Raw genomic sequence first — 20,810 nt, 5'->3', positions numbered from 1 at the left:
ATACAGTTATATACAGACTTCTAATTCCAGCACCAGCACAGAACGATAGCAGTTTCTTTTGAGTGTCTCACCTTCTGTGTGTTTTCTTCCTCCCCATCTTCTTCTCTTTCACCTTTTCTCTCTCTCTCTCAGGTTCCACACCCAACAGTCCCACTCTGGCCACGCTGAGCGGTGACCTGCCCACACCCTTCAACCTCACCACCTCCGGCCACCAGTTCCTGGTCCGCTGGTCCTCGGACCATGGCACGAACAAGAAAGGCTTCAAAATGCGCTATGTTGGTGAGTACCAAAGTATGTATCCCAACTTTATTTTTACTACTACTTCATACTATTGTTGTAATGCATGGCTGCTAGGACAGACTTAGACAGACAGAAAAACCTATAAAAGACTCAATTGATCAGTTGAGCCAAAGTTTGTATCATAATTTGTTAAACGTAATGACAAGCAAGAGAAAGTTTGGCCAAGAAATCGCACGATATACAAGTAAGCTGGTTTAAATCTTCGGCATTATCTTCTTCCTCACTTCTGTCTGTCTAAAGCACATGACTGGAATGCATTATGGGTTTACTTCCATTCACACGAGGGAACCTGCACAAGCACAGATGTTGTTTTACAGAGCTTTGCATTCAGTCGTGCACCTGCTGAGTCTAACTTTAGACGGTTGGACATTAAGCACCGTGGGTAATGGGAGCTGAGTCCTTTATTCAAGGACACTTTATGACAGTTGCAGGGGCGGAGACGCTATCAGCTGTTGACTTTGCGTATTCACTTCAGAGCCTCCACTCAGGAGGCTGCCTCTTTAACCTTTAACAGAAACATTGTTCTGTATGATGAATGGTATATTGAATAATAACAACAACAAAAAAAAACAGTTTCCCAGGATGCTCATGCTCAGTAACCTTCGTCTGTAGCTGTGGTTAATGTGGGCATCTGGGAGGATTGTGCAACATATGCTGTGCGCCTACTAATAAGAGGGTTCAACTTCAACAGTGCACAATTAGGTTCTTATATCATAGTGCACTTCTCTCATTATTAAGACATTCGGAATATCTTGGAATGTCCTTTTTTTGTTTATTTAACAAGAAATTTATTATATTATTATTAGGGCTGTGAAATGATTACAATTTTTAATCAAATTAATCACAGGTTTCTATGGATTAATCATGATTAATCACATTACCGATTTTTTCGGAATATTTTTGTGAAAACAAGATTTATGACATTTAACTTTTCTTTTGTGCTGCAACTCAGCAGTTCTTCAGCAGTTATCATTGCTTTTCCATATGGAACATTAATATAATCTTCATCCTAAACAGAATTCGGGCTCCTTAGCCATTGTGTGGTTGAATAAAACTTTTTTTTTTAAATTAAACAGAAATTATTTGAGCTTCTTAGCCATAGGATGGTTGACATTTTTTATATTTTTTGTCACACAACCATTAACCACACCATGATACAATCTAATGCCTCTAAAGGCCCTCTTAGCTACTCGGTCTTTAGCCAGTTGGTGAGGCAAACTAACTTGTTCAAATTCTCTGACAGTAAAGCTGACCGCTTCTTTTGCACAATGTGTCCGGCGAGTGAGTCTGGTTTGGCGCATTCCACTTGAACGCCCCTCACCGACCAACACATGCTTCGCGTTGCGGTGGTTAGGCGGGTATTGCTACGGTGAAACGATAACGTCTTCTCGCAGAGTGTGCATATCACCTTGGTTTTACTGAATGTTCGATCTTTGTTTTTTTGGAACACGATCTTCCCGTCCAGAAGGTCCTCAGGTTCATCAGAATTATCCATGTTGTTTGTTTGTTTGAATGGCAGCTGCCGTCTGACTGCATTAGAGCGGCGACTAGTGCAGAGGCGGCGGAATTGGAAGGTCCTTCTGCGCATGCGTTAAATGCGTTAAAAAAAACAAACGAATTAATCCTGTAATTTAATCATAACGCGTTAACGCGTTATTTTTCACAGCTCTAATTATTATATAATATGAGATACTGACAATTCTGTTTTTCGACCTTTAGCTACTGCCGCAGATATAGAGTCAGACAGAGTTCGCAGTTTGCCAATAATACATACAACTGACGGACTACAATATTAATTTACTCGCAATAAAATTGCAAAAAGCAGCTCATGACTTCTCTGGCACAACGACTGTAACTCCTTGATTTTTTGATAAAAATTTTTTTTTTGAAATACTTTAAATGTGACGGAAAAGTAAAATCACCATAATGAATAATCATTCATATTTCTAGTTTAGCCGTGTTAGTGTTTGGAGATATTGTACATGGTGTGATAATACAACTGAATAGTTTAAAATATACAATAAAAATAGTATTATTGTCTTTAAAATTTATATTTTATAAACAAAAACGACACATGTGCCATTAATCCACTCAGCTTTGCCTTCAGTTGTGTTTTATATGCAGTCGTGACTTGTGTTGGGAGAGTACGTCTAGTCACTGCAGTCTCACGACACCAGACTTCAATGTTCCTAACACTTAAACCTTGTAGTATGGGACTAATGATAATGTTTATATTGCACACCTGCATGCAGACATAACCATTGATCTGTGAAGCTATAATCTCCAAATTGGTGTGAGGGGACAATTTCCTGTCTCACTCTTTGGACAGATTTCTTCAGTTAGCGTCTCTGATGTCAGAATGTCGGTGTGACATTACTTCAAATCTCTTTTTTTGTTTATTTGTGTGTTTTTCCTCCCCTGCAGCCCTGTACTGCTCCACGCCCGACTCTCCCCTCCACGGCTCCATCTCCTCTCAGAGCGGCGGACACATCAACAGCGTGGTGCGCTGGGCCTGTGACCGTGGATACCGTCTCATTGGCAACGCCACGGCGACCTGCCGACGCTCATCGCTCGGCAACCATGCGTGGGACTCTCCCGTACCAGCGTGTCAAGGTGGGTCTGTTTGCCTGTTTGTGTGTTTACTGTTTATGTGATGCATGTTTTTTTGTAAATAGTATAAATTGGAATTATTTGTATTGTTATTAGAAATTATAGGATTTGTTATTGATGATTTTGGTATTTTTATTATTTTTGTATTATTTCTTGAAATGAATCAGAGTCAAGTTGTTTTCTAATGGACTGATCTTTTCACGGATTGGCTACGTGTAACAGTGACTCGCTGTACTCTGTGTGCACCAGTCCAAGGGTGAGGTACAAGATGACGCCAGCCATTATCGGACATTTACTTAAAGGTTCAGTGTGTAGAATGTAGTGACATCTAGTGGTGAAGTTGCATTTTGCAGCTGAATACACCTCACCTCACCTTCCCCTTCCAAACATGAAAGAGAACCTGTGGTAGCCTTCAGTTGTCATAAAAACTCAAAAAGTGTTTAATTTGTCCAGTTTGCACTACTGCAAAAAAACATGGCGGCCTCCATAGACAGGACCCACTCCTGATGTAAATATAAAGTATTTAAATATAAAGAACTCATCCAGTGTAAAGAAAACAACAATTTGTACATTTTGGATGAAACACACTAGTGAAAACAACTGAAGGATTATTTTATATAAAATTTCTACCATTAATCCATTTCACCTTGATCTTACACACTGGACCTTTAAATGCAATTCAATCTTAAGGTCATTGAAAATAAATTGAATCACCACAAAATAAATTCCACTCACATTTGTCTCCTGCTTGAGTCACAGCTAACCACCTAACAGGGATGGAACTGCCGAAACAGAGTGTGTGGCAGAAAATAGACCCAAGTTTGTCCTCTCCATGAACCTCGAAAACCTTTTTCCCCTCTAAGTATCAATTTATTCTTTTTTATTCCACAGTCGACATATTCGAAAAATTCAAGTCAGTGAAATGTCAGATCCATTGTTTTGTAGAAAGGGTATAAACGTATAGAATTCATATCCCTTCCACAAATGAAATGAAACATGAATGATTTCTTGCCGTCTCTGTGCATGTGTGTTTTCAGAATGTGTTACATTGAGCTCTGCAGAGACCTGATGGCGTCTCATGTTACACCTGCTCATGTCCAATCCCACACAGCAAATCTCCATGTGATGCTGCAGCTTGTAGCCGATAGAAAGTCAAATGAAGAACATATAGCAGATTGGCGACACCCTGTAATAGCACAGCTGCTCTAAAAAAAAACGTGTCTATTTAAAAACACAGCGCAGGAGCATGATCAGAGTCAGGCACGTTTTGTTAGACCCGGATGGAGCTGGAGATCAAGCATCTCTTGATTGCATATTTTCAGTTTGATCAATTCATTGAATAAATATGTAAAATTTGTTTGCAAAGACACAATAGATCCAGTGGCTTTGAATCTCCAGAGATATTTCAAACACATTGAATCTGCCTCCCGGGACAGACGTGATGTGTCTCCTGTCTGTTCTCATGTCGTCCTCTTTTAACTGCTGCTTGTTCTCCCCCTAGCTGTTTCGTGCGGGGCGCCCAAGTCTCCGACAAATGGCGGCACTTTAACGGCCGACTACTCTGTCGGAACGAGAGTCTCCTACTTCTGTAACGACGGGTACAGACTCTCCAGCAAGGAGCTGACGTCGGCCATCTGTCAGCCCGACGGAACCTGGAGCAACCACAATAAGATACCGCGGTGTTCTGGTGAGTTACACAGGGAACAGTCGGACCACTAGAATATCAACAATCACCGATGCCAAATATGATCGTTTGAGAAATTTGGGACGAACTATAACACATACAAGATCGAGAAAGGCCCATTCCTCTGCCGAGCCCAAACAGTTAAATTCTACACCAACATATCAAATCTGTTCTCATGAAGATATACATATGAAGTGCTGATTCTGTAATGAATCCACATTATCTCAGCCACACAGTGGTTACAGGTTTCTCGTCCTATTTGTAATCGTACAGCTGCTGAAAACATTTATTAAACCCACAATGAAACCGCTATTTAACCTGCTAGATCCAGATTTTGATTCACCAAACTAATAGATATCACTTCCTTTGTTTTCATCAAGATCCATGAATTAGTCCATAGGAAATCAGTCAAAATGTCCAAAAACGCAATATCCTGATCTGCAGCTAAATGTAATGGGTTATTTCCCGGCCCACGTCCCGACCCTCCACCAAGTTTCATGGAAATCTGGTGAGTACTTGTTGGTGTAATCCTGCTGACAAACAAACAAATGAACAAACAAACCAAACTGTGCGAAAACCCGAACCTCCTCACCAGAGGTAAATATATAAAATAATCACGTCCCACTGAGTATGATGCATTTACTCGTTTGTAAGCAATCACCGTTATGAGTCGTAGACATTTATGGCGAAGGCATCAGTATTTAAATTGAGTCATTATTATGCATCTGTGAGATATTTTACACTGGCTTGGCCCCACTCTGAGCCGGCTGTTTACTATCTCACACTATTTAAGATGGAAATTCTAACGTAAGCTAATTTTGTTTCCTCCCCCCCCTCCTCTCCGTCCCTGCAGTGGTGGTATGTCCCAGCATCGGGTCGTTCTCTCTGGAGCACGGCCGCTGGAGGATCGTCAACGGCTCGCACTATGAATACAGAACGCGAATCGTGTTCACCTGCGACCCGGGGTACTACCGATTAGGCCCCGCCCACATCCAGTGCCTGCCCACTGGCGTGTGGAGCTGGAGGAACGAGAGGCCACACTGCCAGGGTGAGTGACTGAGGCAGAGAAGGAACTTTTATAGCAAATCTGAGCATGTAGGCGTACAAATCATTACATCGAGACATGTTTGTCGGTTCAGATCCTTCATTTACTTTTATATATGACAAATACATAATCATGTTCTGATCTATTTTCTCTCGTACGACTGTTCTCCTTTGAAACAGTGTGTTCTGCCTTATTCATTTGTTCTCTCTCACTCAGTGAGACGCTGCACACAGGGAAAGGTCAGAGTGAGGTTTCCCACTTCCATCACATGTTTGTAGCGTGGGACTGTAATCCCCTTTTATTATCTGCAGTAGCCATAGCACCCAAGGTCGATTCAGGTAGTTGCATAGATAACAACTGAGTGAAGCTCTGTAGAAATATGCAGTCAGATGTTCTCAGAGACGGAGACAGAGACAGGGACAGAGGGCAAACTGTCCCGTCGTATTGTCAGGAGAAGCTACTACAGGTTAGACGTGAGCATGAAGAGATTCACAGGCGACAGCACAGCTCCACCTGTCAACATCTGTGCAGCTTGTCTTCCAGATTTCTTGATTGCTGATAGAATATACTGTATATTCTCTAGGTTGAAATAAAAATCATCTCCTATAAACCTCATTTCTCTAGCTCAAAGTTTTCCATCCCCATTATAACAACATAGTTTCCATTTAATGTATATAATATTGCTGATTATATCCATATCCCTAACACTGATTATCTCAGCTCTGATATAATCAAGGTAAAATATTCAATCTCTTTCTAATTCTCTGCCAAGAAAGGAAACACGTGTATTTTCAAACTTTTCCATCAAAGTGCCCTCTGCCTATTTTTATATAATTTTATGCTCTTGTTAATGTTTTAAGTCTGCAAGTGTGTGAAGATGTGGAGAAATGACTAATCTCAGGAAACCTCATACTACCATTGTCATTTATAATGAGAATATATTTGTATTAATAATTAAGGGCCAAAACAAGTTGGCTGGAAAAGCATTTTATTATAAATGTGTCGTTATTCTAAAGATAGAGGTGTGTTAAATGATAATTGAATTTCACCTGATAACCTGATTAGCTTTAATTCTGTTACATTTGGAAATGTAGTGATAATTTCTTCATCAGGAATATGAGTGCTGGATATATAATATATTATATATATACATATTAATTGAAAATTGTACTCAAATAATCCAGTGGAGTCTTCCTGCTCATTGTCTGCCTCTGCCTGTGTGTCTCAGTTATCTCCTGCGGCGAGCTGCCACCCCCGCCCAGCGGGAAGAAGATCGGCACTCAGACCTCATTCGGCGCCACGGCCATCTTTACCTGCGATGCTGGTTTCATGCTGGTGGGCTCGGCTGTCAGAGAGTGCCTGTCCTCTGGGCTCTGGAGTGGAATGGAAACGAGATGTTTAGGTGTGTAACTACTGGAACTGGAAATGTATTCAAACGTGCAGAATAGACACGGTATGGAGTCTCTGGACTTTTTAGTATACACACACACACTCACACACACAGGGGGGGGTTGAAACATGGGCTTTTATGAGTCCGTCTAATGAGATCTGGTATCAAAAGTAGGTCTTTGCCCTACACCTCTCATCTGGCTGCACAGCTGCTTCCCTCTGGCCTTGTTCACCTCACTACCAACACCATCGCGAGGAACCTTCTCCTGTGCTCCTATTAAATTCACTCTGAATCTTTTTTTCCTCTCATGTATATATGAGGCAGGAAGAGATCAGCTACTTTCTTCTGTCGGCGTGCAAACCAGAGGTAGCAGATGTTATGACATGGTGCTGTCAGTTCTCCACGAAGCCTCAGAAGAAACAGCGTTTCCCAGAATACCTGACAGGGCTGAGGAGGGATATGAGATGCAATTTATAAAGAGAGAGTTCAGTGTAACTTAACCCAGACTGATGAGGAGGCAGGATTCTGTCAAAAAACTTGAATCAATCCAATCCTATGAACAGTGTTTTTATTCAACAACTTATCTTAATGTTTATTCAAAACAAATTTGGCTTCATTTGTTTTGTTGTTTACACTCATCAGAGAAATTAAAGCTGATTTTGTACAAGATTCAGTGAGCAACCCTGCGTACACTCCTGAAAACTTAAAAGAAGTAAATAAGGATGTAAAATATGTAAAAAAATACTCTTTTAGAAGCAAACTCTGTTTCTGAATTATGTTACATAAGATAAAGTATTTGAGACCATGGACCGTATACAGAAGTGAAGGTGAGCATCTTGATCGCCACCTTGTGACCGGCTGCAGTGTCGGTCATCAACCCAGGCTCCTCCATGGTAGCAGATGGGACATGGGCCAAATTATAAAGTAATAGTGCACGTTAAATGTTTGTTTCTCAAAGATGGTTATTGCCATTTTATTTAGTTCTTATCACTCCTTCCCTCGATCGTTTGTATCCAGAGTATTTTTTCTTCATCTTTATTCACTGTCAGTGTTTGAGAATTTTTTTTAGTTTCCCTGCTCAAACAAGCCAAAGCACAGTTTTAACTAAATTCCTTGTATTTATTATTTGAATAGTATATTGTTGTTGTACTCTTAAGCGTGTTCGTTCCACATGTAACATTCTACAACACACTCGAGGCGGTAAAGTATGTGACTTACCAAAGTAATGCCCTTCAACTCTGCTCAACACCTAAAGGACGATATGAAACGACAGGTGATATGAGGCAACCTTTGTTCCTCTCGCTCTCTAACCATCGCTGACTGTCTTTGAATTGCATTTGCTGACACCAGGGACACAGCACAGATTTTCATCTACTGTAAATAATGAAATCAATACTCTCTCTCTCTCCCTGGTCCAGACTATGGGAACAGAAAATGTATTTATGCAGTGTTTTTTTGTCGGAGTCCTTTTTTAAAGAAATGTTACAAGAACACTGTGCTTCAGTGAGACCTGTGGGACTGAATCTGATCAATAGGCAAGCGAAGGGACCGACATTCATGTTTGGTGAGATGTCACCAGGTAAACACGGAGTATTTTAAATGCACAAGGACGGTCATTTGAAAGTTTGACGCTTTTGAAGACACAGCTGTGGAAATGTTTAATGAAACATATTTTCACTCTATAACTGCCGACATTTACACTGAAAACAACCCACACAGAGAGAGAGACAATGTTACGTCTAAATAAATGGTAGGTTTTTCAGCCAGGTGATATCTCATAATCGAGGTGTGGGGCTCATTGGAACAAGAAAACACAAGACTTACTGTTTGCCTTCACTTGTAGAGCTCTACTTTGAATGTGGCATCAGGGGCAACTATCACAATTAAAGATCTGAAAACTAGCAGTGAATGAAGTCTAAAATGAAAGTTCTTCCAACATTTCTGGGTCAAACTCTGAATTTCCCCTGTGTCTGTGTCTGTGTCTGTGTCTCTCTTCCAGCTGGCCACTGTGGAATCCCAGAAGGCATCGTGAACGGTCAGGTGATCGGGGAGAACTTTGGTTACCGCGACACGGTCGTGTATCAGTGTCTCCCCGGCTTCCGACTAATAGGCTCATCGGTTCGAATCTGTCTCCAAGACAACCAGTGGTCTGGCCATCTGCCCGTCTGCATATGTGAGGAAAACACACACACACACACACACACACACTCACACACACACATACACACACACACACTTACTTCGGACAAACTAGAGATTCTCAACTTGCATAAATCTGTTTCCGTGACAACCAATGAGTTAGGCTGCTGCCTGTTCCTTCAACGAAATGTTACGACTGGAAACAAGATGATCCTTAACACACACACACACACACACACACACACACACACACACACACACACACACTCACACATACAGTAATTTGTTCTTAATCACTGACAGGTCTCTCTGAGAGTTATATATATATAAAACATTTGTTGCCTTTGTTACGGTAACACAGGCACTCACAATCTTCATGTAGTTTAGCAATAAGAAATTAAGAAATCATAAGAAACTAGAGGAGAATCACTTTTGATTTCTTTACAGTACGTGTGTGTGCAGGGGTGCAGACGATCAACAGCAGCACATAAAACTGTTTCGCAAATGTTTCGCACAATCAGCAGGCAAACGAATTATGTTTTTAAAATTATTCTAGTTTGCTTGATACCAAATCAAGACCCGAGAGTCGGTGGAAATGGAGCCAGCTGGAAAATAAAGGCTTGATAGTGAAGTGCACAGCTCTTTTATTTGATTGTTCATATTATATCTGCCTGTGCAGTTGAAGACTCAAAGTCGTACGTCTCCAATGAAAAGCTTTTGTTTGGCAAATTTAGATGTGCTTTGTGATATGATCGTTTTCATGAGTCGCATTGGATTCAGCAAGTCATGATTGAGTGGATACTCAAGATAAACAACCGAAACAAGAAACTAGTGTCGGTAACTGAGAAAGACGATCTTCAAGTCCAGGTGAAAGGATTTGAAACGCATATTTAAATGTCAGTGGGGGAAATAGAATAAAAACATATTGATGGTTATTGACAAAAATGTCCTTTGCAACAGGACAAGTTTGACTCAGTCGATTGGAAAACAACTGAATCAGGAGCGCAGCCCTGGATGAGATGTGATCTAGAACATCATTAAAAAAAAAGCACCTGCAGTCATATCTTTGTTGTGGTTCAGTGATAGCAAAAATAAGAATTCAGAGAATACTAATGGGAGTTTACCCTCTGGGGTTTGTGCAGCTGCATGTGTGTTATTGTGTTGATGTGTTCATGTGTATGTAAGTGTTCATTAGTGTTAGATAAGTAGCTTGATTGGAAAATAACAAATTAGAAAGTGGGAGGTGAAGCAATGAAGGATAAACATTTTTCATAAGGTCTGTACTGTGTTGTGTTGACCCAGTGTGACACCAACAGTCTCATATACAGGACTGCATGAGATAACTAGCTAGGCTTGAGGATAAAAACAGAAGGTCCTTGTGCGTCCAGGCTACCGTGAAAATATTCTAAAATTGGTGATTTGCTACGAGCGCCCTAAATGTTTTTGGCGGCAACTGGGCACAATTAGAGTGGCAATGACGGGTGTCCCCTCGAGACAATTACAAACGCCTTCCGTCAAAAGAGACTGTTTACAAAATAAGTCCCATATTCGAAAGACAGACATGGAGACCAGTGTCTACAGTTCTGGAGTAGAAGGTTTTCTAAAAACAAAACAACACCAAAAAAGTAGTTATGTTTTGGTAATGGATGCATCTGCTCTATGTGGTTGTGATCGTGCATCCGTCCCTGTATGTGAGAGAGGAGCGATTCTGCGCTCGCTGTTTTCATTGAGGTTATTCATGCAGGAGTTATTGAGGGAAATCATTTTACAGCCAAATTATACTGTAATTATGGAGATGAGAGCCTCTTGTTTAGAGACACAAACACAGAATGATGATGAGACTGTGTGTGTGCGCGTGTTTGCGTGTGTGTTTGTGTGTTTGTGTGTGTGTGTGTGTGTGTGTGTGTGTGTGTGTGTGTGTGTGTGTGTGTGTGTGTGTGTGTGTGTAGCTGCAGGGCACGCTGGCGGTGTCAGATAAATTTGTATTTTAGGCGTGTAAACAAACTTCAGATTTTCACAGATCAACTGACAAGAGGACCTTGGCTTCTTCTTCTTCTTCTTCTTCTCCCTCATCTCCTCTCTTGTCTACTCCTCCTCTTTCTTACCCATATAGTTCTTCCTGTTTTCTACTTTTACTTCGGTCAGACTCCTCTCGTTCTCTTAAAGAAACACAGGGTTTTTGAAGCGGATGAGCGAGGGGCAGACAGTAGCACACATCAGAAACACACACCGACAGCACAATGAGGACAAGGCGCACGTACAAAACTTCTAACTGGCCCCAGTGCACAGAATTTACAGAGAGAATAATAATTACGCACAATGACCAACAGAGGACACTGGATTCTAATGCAGATGTTAATATTTCAAACTAATGAGCCATGTGAATTGCCGAAGGAAAAGGCAAAGATAATTGGTCCAAATCTGTGCCTTTTTTTTCTAGACCCAGCCTCTGATTTACAGGCCTGGTTTAGCTCGTGTGTTTTTTGAGGCTGTGACATCAAGGAGAAATAGGAACAAATTGGATTTATTGAGAACATGTGGCGAAACCTTCACAAAATGTCAGCCATCTAAATCAAATGACTGCTCAGCATATATATATATATATCAATATACAAGGATATTGCACAAAGAAGTCACAAAGTATTGAGATAATTAGAAACCTTGCCTGCTCATTGTTTGTCATGGAATTTATTATTACTCTGGTATAAAATGACTCCTATCTTCTGAAGCATGCTTATATGTTACTGCACAATCTCAAATATATAATGAATCGAATTAGAAATCTTTATTTAGGTCCATGTTTACACGATTGACACTTTCTTCCCTACAGCGATCAGCTGTGGCCATCCAGGAAGTCCCATATACGGTCGCACGGTGGGAAACGGCTTCAACCTCAACGACGGGGTCAGCTTCATCTGCAACCGGGGTTATGAAATGGAGGGGCCTGCACGCGCTCAGTGCCAGGCTAACCGCCAGTGGAGCCACCCGCCCCCAACGTGTAAAGGTGGGGAGAAAAGTTAAGTGTATTCACCCCTAACCTTATTTATCCCTGACCTTTAATTCCACTTTTTAAACCACCCCCTTATCTTTATTTACCCCATTCTGCCCTCTCATACAGCAGCCATCATTATTTAACCCGACTTCATTTCACCTCAGTTTTACCCATAACTTTATTCAGTGTAAACAACTCTGCCATCAAAACCCTGAAACCCTTTAATGGCCAAGATGGAAAAGTTAACATTTCTTTTAAAATGTGTCTTGTTTTTTGAGGTACATTTAATACTTGACATCCCTCAAACATGTTCCTGGCTCCAAGCTCAAATCTTTTTTCTCTAATAATCCCAGCAACAAGCTTTTCTTGTGTATTTCTACATCAACGTTTTTCCCATTTTACAGAATAAAGTGACATTGGGTAAAAAATGCAGCGTAATCACATCAGGTCATTACACTGCATCGCTGCTGTATCCTTCCACTGCCATATTTACCTCATTAAACATCCAACCTCATCATTTCATCCACTTTTACCACATATCCATAGTTATGCCCTCTATTATTTCGACCGAGCTCTAATCCCAGTGCAAAATACTGGGGAAAGATGGAGGGGGAAGAGAAATGGTCCTCTCTGGTTCCTACCAAATAACACATACGTCTCTATATCTGTCTCTTTCTCTTTGTGCTTCTCTCCTCTGTCTGTGTGTGTGTCTCCATGCTTGTGTCTCTCTGTGTATAGTGGTCAACTGCTCTGATCCAGGCATCCCGGCCAACTCCATTCGACAGAGTAAAATAGAGCACGGCAACTTCACCTTCGGCACCGTGGTGTTCTACGACTGCAACCCGGGGTATTACCTGTTCGGGTCGCCTGTGTTGAGCTGTCAACCTACGGGACAGTGGGACAAACCCCTCCCTGAATGTATCGGTTAGTACGAGCCTTATTTACACCTTTTTGCCCCACGATCTGTGGGACTGACAGAATATGAAAGAAATATTCTGACATGAATTAGTTTTTATGCCTCAGTGATAACAAACTCACGACTTCTCAAGATACCTTCAGTGAATCCTTTCAAATTTGGAAAACAAATGTTCATTTAAACTCAAAGATGAAGTGAGTAGATTTAGGTGGTAAAGGGTCAAAGGTCAAGGTCACTGTGACCCTACAAAACAAGCTTTCGCCATTTTGAGCATGATCTCTCAAGTCTGCCATTAGGGAATTTCTTTAAAGTTTGACAAGCTGTCACTTAGACTCAAACATTAACTGATAAGATCCCAGGGGTCAGGGTTAAGATCACGGTGACCTCATATGGGTGAGAAAGGGCATTCAGATTGAAACTGGACTGGTTAGCGGAGGCATACCAGTAATTCTAGTTCTATGTTGTCTTATTTCCAACAGAGGCAAGCACTGTTTCTTTCTCTGCTCTGTTCTTCTCTCCTAATCCTACAGGCATCGTCCTGCTTCTGAATCTGAGTCTTTAGCTCTTGACATTGATCTCTGCAGCTCTTTTCATTAAGCTGTGTTGAGTCAAGAGGAGCACTGCATGTGTACTCCTCCTTCATCACTCTCTCTCTCTCTCTCTCTCTGGGTCTCTAGTCGTAGATTGCGGCCATCCCGGCTCTCCACCCAACGGCGTGCTCAACGGAGAGAAGTTTACGTTCGGTTCAACGGTTCGATACTCCTGTCTGGGCGGGAGGCAGCTGAAAGGAGAATCATCCAGGACGTGTCAGCTCAGTGGGATGTGGAGTGCCACCATGCCCTTCTGCTCCGGTAACCATCTTAACCTCTATTGAATATACAAACTTTAAAAGTCCACGCAATCAGAGGACGAGATGGATAGATGGATAGGAGTGGCAGATGAAAGGCGAGAACTCTTGAAAGGCGTTGACTCAACGGAGTGTGGAGCACTTCATTCATGTCTTCACCCTTTTACACTCGGCAATTGGAGGGATGGTTGGTCAGAGAGAGGGAAGGTTCCACATGGAAAGAAAATATATCATTATGTGTCTGCTAAAGGAGCTGCGGGGCATCACATCCTCTTAAAGCATGTGTAACTCCGTTCTGGTAATGGACCATGTTTTCTTTGCGAGCCCAGTTTAACAGACAGTTCTCACAGCTTCTTCTTTAGAAAGCGACCTGCAAGACATGTGTGTCAAAGGAAGAGTAAGAGTAGTGACGGGTGGATGTAGTTAGCATAACACAGTCAAACAGGTAGAAGAGCACATACCTATAACAGTCCCTTCACGAAACCACATTTAAAATCATTAAATACATATTTTTATTTGGACCAAATTGCACACACTCATTAATATCCGTCCAATAAACTCTTGATTTTTTTTTTTCATCAAGATCCATGAATTATTCTCTGGGAAATGAAAATGTTTAAAAACATTAACTGTTAAAGAAAGTACAAAAACTGTTCCTAGATCCACCCCCAGATTTGTATCTGTCTTGAAATTGAATGTTTTCCTCCAGGGGTCATGCTCCATGCCTCCACAACATTTCATGGATATCGGTTGAGTAGTTTAAGCTTCTAACTAATAAACAAGAGCAGATGAAAATATAACCTCAGCAGACAGTGTCCTCTCCATTTTCTCTCACAGCAGCTGTGTGTGGATCTACAGATGATATTGTGTTACTGTAGATTCACCGCTGTGATGTCCCTGTAAACTGCTTTGCTTTCCTCCCTGCTGGATTGACTATATTTCCATATATCAACACTTATTCAGCCAGATTCTCTCCAGTCAGAGAGCCACCTCGCCGTCCTTGATGCGCAAACAATCCATCTTAGTTATGCTCTTCTCATTTGGCTGGCTGGGTGCATGATTGTGGCTCTCCAGAATAAGAGGCACCCAGCTGCCACTTACATAAACCCACTGACTGAAAACAGATTCCAGATGAGTTTGACTAAGAACACATTGTTATTTACAGAAAATCGCCCGGGGGGAGCCGCAGGGTGAACGGAGGGTAATAGTTTAAGAAGCATCGTCTCACAGTTTTTTACCTGATCTCTGCAGGTCCGTGCCAGAGCCCTGCAGAGATCAGGGTTGTGTCTGTGGCAGCGGTGCAAGCGCTGCAGTTCTGCTCCATCACTGGCAATAGACAAATGGTTTCTTATGTGATGAGTTACAACACTTGTTTTTCACGATTCATTCATATATTATGTACTCTAAATGTATAAGTATATAGTCTGGGGCCATTTTTTACAGGTTTTCAAAAAAGAGAGATTTAACAAGATGAATGGTTTGGGATTGTACTTGTATTCCAGTGTATTTCAGTGTTTTCAGTATCACTGTGTAGTCAGCTGCTGTGAGCCTTGGATTACTTGACACCTTTCTATCTAAGAGCCTGAGCCTCAAAAGCAGTTTCTGTATTGTACATTTTTCCTTTGTCAGGCCTATGCATTGAACGACCTTGGTTTTCAACCATGTAAAAGCAAAATAAATAAACACAAAGACTGCACAGCCTTGAAAACTAAAGGGTTCAAATCCAGTGAGACTAAAGATTTATATATATATATATCATATATGAGATTTATTGTAAAATAAGAAGCTATAGTCAGGAGAAAGCAGATTGTGTTGTTCCCCAGAGGCAGGAAAAGTTCCACCTCAAACTAAACCTTAGTAATATACATGCTTAAGTTCTACAAAAGCAAGATGGTTTTGTGGATGATATAACCATCAGTAAAAAATGACCTGACTAGTAGTTAACTGGGTACTGGCTGTATTGCTCTCACCTAAAAGGCTAGGGGGTAAGTGAAGGAGACTATTTATTTTTTTCTGAAATTTTAAAGTGAGTCCACTGCCAGCCCACTTTAACAAACCTATTTTATAAGAAAGAACATAATGTCCAGACTGTTTAATCAGTCATCTCAGGGTCTCTACACGACTTCCTACAGTAAAAAGTCCTTGAATCAGACGAGTGCGAATTTTATCGTCGAGTCATTTTTCTTGTCCGGCGTTATGAGGACTTTTGCAGGCAGGAGCTCCAGCGCAGTAACACACAAATTCATCCAAACCCAGACTACAGCCAAATCATTCTATAGGATAGATGCTAGTGTGTGTGTGTGTGTGTGTGTGTGTGTGTGTGTGTGTGTGTGTGTCCTCGGATGAATGTGTGTGACCGATTAGTGGTTGTTCCAAAGTCACCTGAGGGAAACAACAGAGATTAGTTTTCACAACACTTTCTCCCGTGGAGTCTTCCACACACACTCACACACACACACACACAAAAACACACACACACAGAGGCGTGAACCAGTGACATCAGGTAGATTGGTTGTGCACCCTGTTGAGACCTGATATCCCGGAGGCTACATGGTGACTGTGGATCTATGTCTGTGAGTGTCCTGTGGGAGTTGTGTGGGAGGTGTAGTCGTGCCTCTGAGGGTGTGTGCGTGTGTTTGTGTTTGCACCCGGAGTTATGTAGCGTTTTTTCGATCCATTCTCACATTTTCCAAAGAAAATCATTCATCTTGTAATAGATGGTTTCCTCACATTTCTGAGCTTTTAAAGACAAATAACGACAGCGGCTCATTCATTTACATCTGAGAGACACTGTCTGAAATCCTGAGGCTTTACAGAAGAGATGTTATGTCATTACGTGTCGTTGTCGGCTACGTGTGTATGCTCGATTTAGCACCAGGCCTCTGGATATTTGCAGTAAAGTACAAACAGAGGCAATGTGAGAATAGGTTGTTTGTCAAACGTATGAGGGAAAAATATCACAGAAACATAAACGATACATCGGGGAAATTCTTATGTAGGTAATTATCACCCAAAGCGTTTTGTGAGCACCTTGAATTTGTTGTCCATTGTGGCTTTTAAAGGTGTTAACACATTTAAACTTACTGTAAAAATGGTAAAAGATGTTCACCCCATTTTCTGCTCGCTATTCAGAACGCATTATTCAGGTTGAGACTTTAAATGTATTTACTCATAAGCTGGTGCAAATGCTAGACCTTTAACAAAATAGGTAATAGTGAATAAAGTGTATGCGTAGCAGCAGATTTGTTCAAGCTGGTGCATTTGTGTAACAGTGTGTGTGAAAGTGTGTGTGAAAGTGTGTGTGTGTGTGTTCCCAGGAGCATGCTTTGTCTGTCAGACAGAATTTGCTGACCAGGCGACTCTACAAGGGCAGAGCGAATCTCTCTCTCTTACACACACACACACACACACACACTGACACACACACACACACACACATATTCTTAAGTCAAGCATAAGCCCCTTGTCACCAACATATGTGAGGTCCAGTAAAACTCGTAAGCTGCCATTACATACTCCGGTGCCATAATATGTTATTAATAGACATTTAATATACATACTCCCCAGCTGAGTTCACTTAGCAGTGCCGGCTCAACCCAGCTGCCACCAGAGGTCAATGTACCAGCAGAAAATCGATGGAGTAAAAACTTTCAACATCAGACAGACGTTTAATTTTAGTCTGAAATGCAAAACCTCACGACTAAGGTCAGGATTTTATGTCTAGATGGTTTTGGAATGAGTCGTTTGGAATATCTTGGACTTTGGTTGAACAACAACACAAAGCCAACAAATAATCAAGTTCGAGTCTCGTCAGTATTCTAGGTCAAATTGATATTTTATGTAATAATGTTATTTTTTCCCAAATTTTTTCCCTCTTCTATTCTTCGATTTTTTTATTGTTCAATTTAAGGTTTGTTATCTGAATAAATCGCTTAAGATGAATCATCAGGCATTAGACAATCACAGGAAAGTACATATTCAAACAGCAGCTCTCCCATGCCCAGCACGCCCACTCACACCCACCAGTTTTCCAATGATGAAAAATACAAGTAGTATAAAAAGTATACACAGAACATGATTAGATACCCCTGTAAAGCTTTACACATTTGTAAAGATGAATATGCACCAAAAAAATATAACAGAGACTAAAAGAAGTAGGTTGTGAATTTAATGAAAATCAGTGAAAGACACGAGAGCTGGTTATTCTAAGCACCTTATGTCTTCCGCTGGTTTTTGATGATTCTAGTTTTAAAGTCGGTGACCTAACGCCGCCGTCTTGTTTCTCTCTCTGCAGGCGACACAGCTGGTTCCTGTGGAGATCCTGGCATCCCCTCCCAGGGTTCACGGGAACAGACGGATTTCAGGATCCGTTCCAAGGTCTTCTTCAGCTGCTCGGAGGGCTACGATCTGATTGGCTCTTTGGAGAGGATGTGCTTCCCCAACGGGACCTGGTCTGGCACGCAGCCCTTCTGTAAACGTAGGGAGATCATGATATTTTACTTAAACCTTCCTAAACCCCAGCACCTCGACAGCGACCCCCAGTAATAGATCCATGGATGCACGTGCACTTCCACTTAAACAAGTAAAGTCATAGAGCTGAAACTCATTGACATGCACGAGGCTTCCCCTCTCTCATTCTCTCCTTTTTTCTCCCCCCCAGCTGTCCAGTGTGGTAACCCTGGCACTCCCAGTAATGGCCGAGTGTTTCGCTTGGACGGAACAACGTTTTCTCACTCCGTCATCTACTCCTGCATGGACGGCTACCTGCTCAATGGCGCCACCACCAGGCAGTGTCAGGCCAACGGGACCTGGTCGGGAATACAACCCAACTGCACCAGTAAGTCACCTTCTGTGGGTTGACCGACGGCTTACAGGCCGATACATCGATTTACGGATCATTTTACATTTGATGCCGCGAAATTGTTATCAATATGTTTCTTGTGTCCTTATTATTTTCCGCGTGTACTCATGAGGTGACTTGGAAGCCAAAGGGCCGACTGTCAGCTTTATGTATCACTTAACCAGAGTATAAAATCTTTGCTTACAATGACGTCATGTCTGCAACCCCATAAACATCACTAAACGTGATTGTAAGGTTTCCTGTCGAGCCTTTTGCGACCCTGGTTTATGCCCTGTGTTAAATTACCCTGCGACAGTATAGAGTCTGAGTAATGGAATCAGCCTCAAATCTTCATCCCCTTGGCTTCATGAATAGCCCTGATCATTGTTTACTTTAGCTAATTTGCTTTTCGAACTCTGTAGGAAGAAATTCCCAAGAGCAATTAACCATAAAGTACACCACGCTCTGGTGCTGTATGAAATGCAGCCAAAGCTAAGTGTTAATCATGCTACACAGACTTAGAAATCTTGCTTGTTTTACATGTCTGTAAAGAAAAATACAACAGTTGCTAGTGGAGTCTACAGCAGTGCTGTCGATTTCAACTTTGTATCCCCGGGTGAACTCCACCTGTCTCAGAACCCCATGTTCGGAGAGTTCCAATATTCTTTTAACGTTTTCATTTCTATCTTTAATAAACTTCGCTGAGAGATAAGTTTTAAAACAGCCGGCAGGACGGGACTAAGAGGGAGAAATGCTGAGAAACCAAAAATTCTTAAATATATGGACCTGGAAAGAAGGAAAAAAGTTTATAAGAATCCCTGACTTAAAGGAAATGGCCTTTGACAGTAGATTACGCTACATCTATTATCAGGCATGACAGTATCTGTGGTGGGTTTAAAAGCATTTAAACTGCCTATTAGACGATGAAGGACAGCGCCTCATAAGCACAGTCAGGGGAATCCTAATGCTTCTTAAAAGAGCCCCAGGACAACGTCAAGCATTTTTAATATCACTGTTGTTTCATTCATGCAAGTGAAACCCATAAAAGATCATGAAGATCATACAGGTCGAACCCATATGGGAGATAAACTGCTCCCAAAATTTAACTTTTTCAAAATGATAAAATAAAACAATATTTGTTATTGCAGAGATTGAAGTTTATAACTTTTTCAAAGGTCAATGCCTGCCTAAAATGAAACTGACACATATCAGGAATTAAGGATTGCGTAATTGAGGAATATGCATTTCCACACAGATCATACCTGGAATCAAAGTAACTTTGAGATCAGTTATAGACTTAATCCGTATACTTATAGATACAATCTGTATCTGTTTATTTATCAGTTGGTCCCCTGATAAATCATTTAGAGTCTTTTAATACTTTTCCACCACACCATCCCTTTGCTTCTGGCACCTTCACAGATCCGCTGTCTTTATTATTTTAGGACACACATGCAGGAGTTCCAAATATCTTTTGTGCCATAGTTTGAGTATAATCTTAATCTTCTCTCCATCTCTTCCCCTCCGACCTCTCTGTGCGTAGTGATAAACTGTGGGGATCCCGGTGTGCCAGCGAACGGCCTTCGATACGGAGAGGACTTCACGATTGGTCAGAATATTTCCTTCCAGTGCCAACCGGGATACAGGATGGAGGAGGACGGATCGGCATTGAGGACGTGCACCCAAAACAGCACGTGGAGTGGGAACATGCCGATATGTACAGGTGAGTGACCCAACAAAACATCTATTCATCTATACAAAACAGCATCACCTGCAGTTGTTGGATATATGCTTCTTTTTTTTCTCACTCTCTCTCTTTCCTAACTCCCTCTCTCTCCCCCCCAGCGGTGACCTGCCTGGCTCCCCCTGCCATCAGTAACGGGGTACTGCAGGGCAGTGACTTTGAATGGGGCAGCAGTGTGAGTTACAGTTGCTCGCCTGGATATGAGCTCTCATTCCCAGCTGTCCTGACCTGCGTGGCCAACGGCACCTGGAGCGGCATGCTGCCACAGTGCTTACGTATGCGCACGCACACGCACACACACAC

The 20,810-nt window shown here is 41.7% G+C and overlaps 1 protein-coding gene across 1 annotated transcript in view; it reads left to right on the top strand.

Moving 5' to 3' along the window:
• Nucleotides 1–20,810, top strand: part of LOC128461649 (CUB and sushi domain-containing protein 3-like) — a 307,734-nt gene that overhangs the window by 272,096 nt on the left and 14,828 nt on the right. The window contains 13 exon segments of the mRNA XM_053446673.1: nt 133–291; nt 2,725–2,913; nt 4,412–4,597; nt 5,448–5,642; nt 6,868–7,041; nt 9,029–9,202; nt 11,999–12,184; nt 12,899–13,084; nt 13,754–13,927; nt 18,218–18,400; nt 18,584–18,760; nt 20,307–20,486; nt 20,609–20,782. Coding sequence (XP_053302648.1) covers nt 133–291; nt 2,725–2,913; nt 4,412–4,597; nt 5,448–5,642; nt 6,868–7,041; nt 9,029–9,202; nt 11,999–12,184; nt 12,899–13,084; nt 13,754–13,927; nt 18,218–18,400; nt 18,584–18,760; nt 20,307–20,486; nt 20,609–20,782 — 2,337 coding nt within the window.

The sequence above is a fragment of the Pleuronectes platessa genome, chromosome 18, assembly GCF_947347685.1.
Source record: "Pleuronectes platessa chromosome 18, fPlePla1.1, whole genome shotgun sequence".
In the NCBI taxonomy this organism is placed as follows: Eukaryota; Metazoa; Chordata; class Actinopteri; order Pleuronectiformes; family Pleuronectidae; genus Pleuronectes; species Pleuronectes platessa.
Note: the sequence above shows the minus strand (reverse complement) of the source record. Positions and strands in the feature narration are given on the sequence as shown.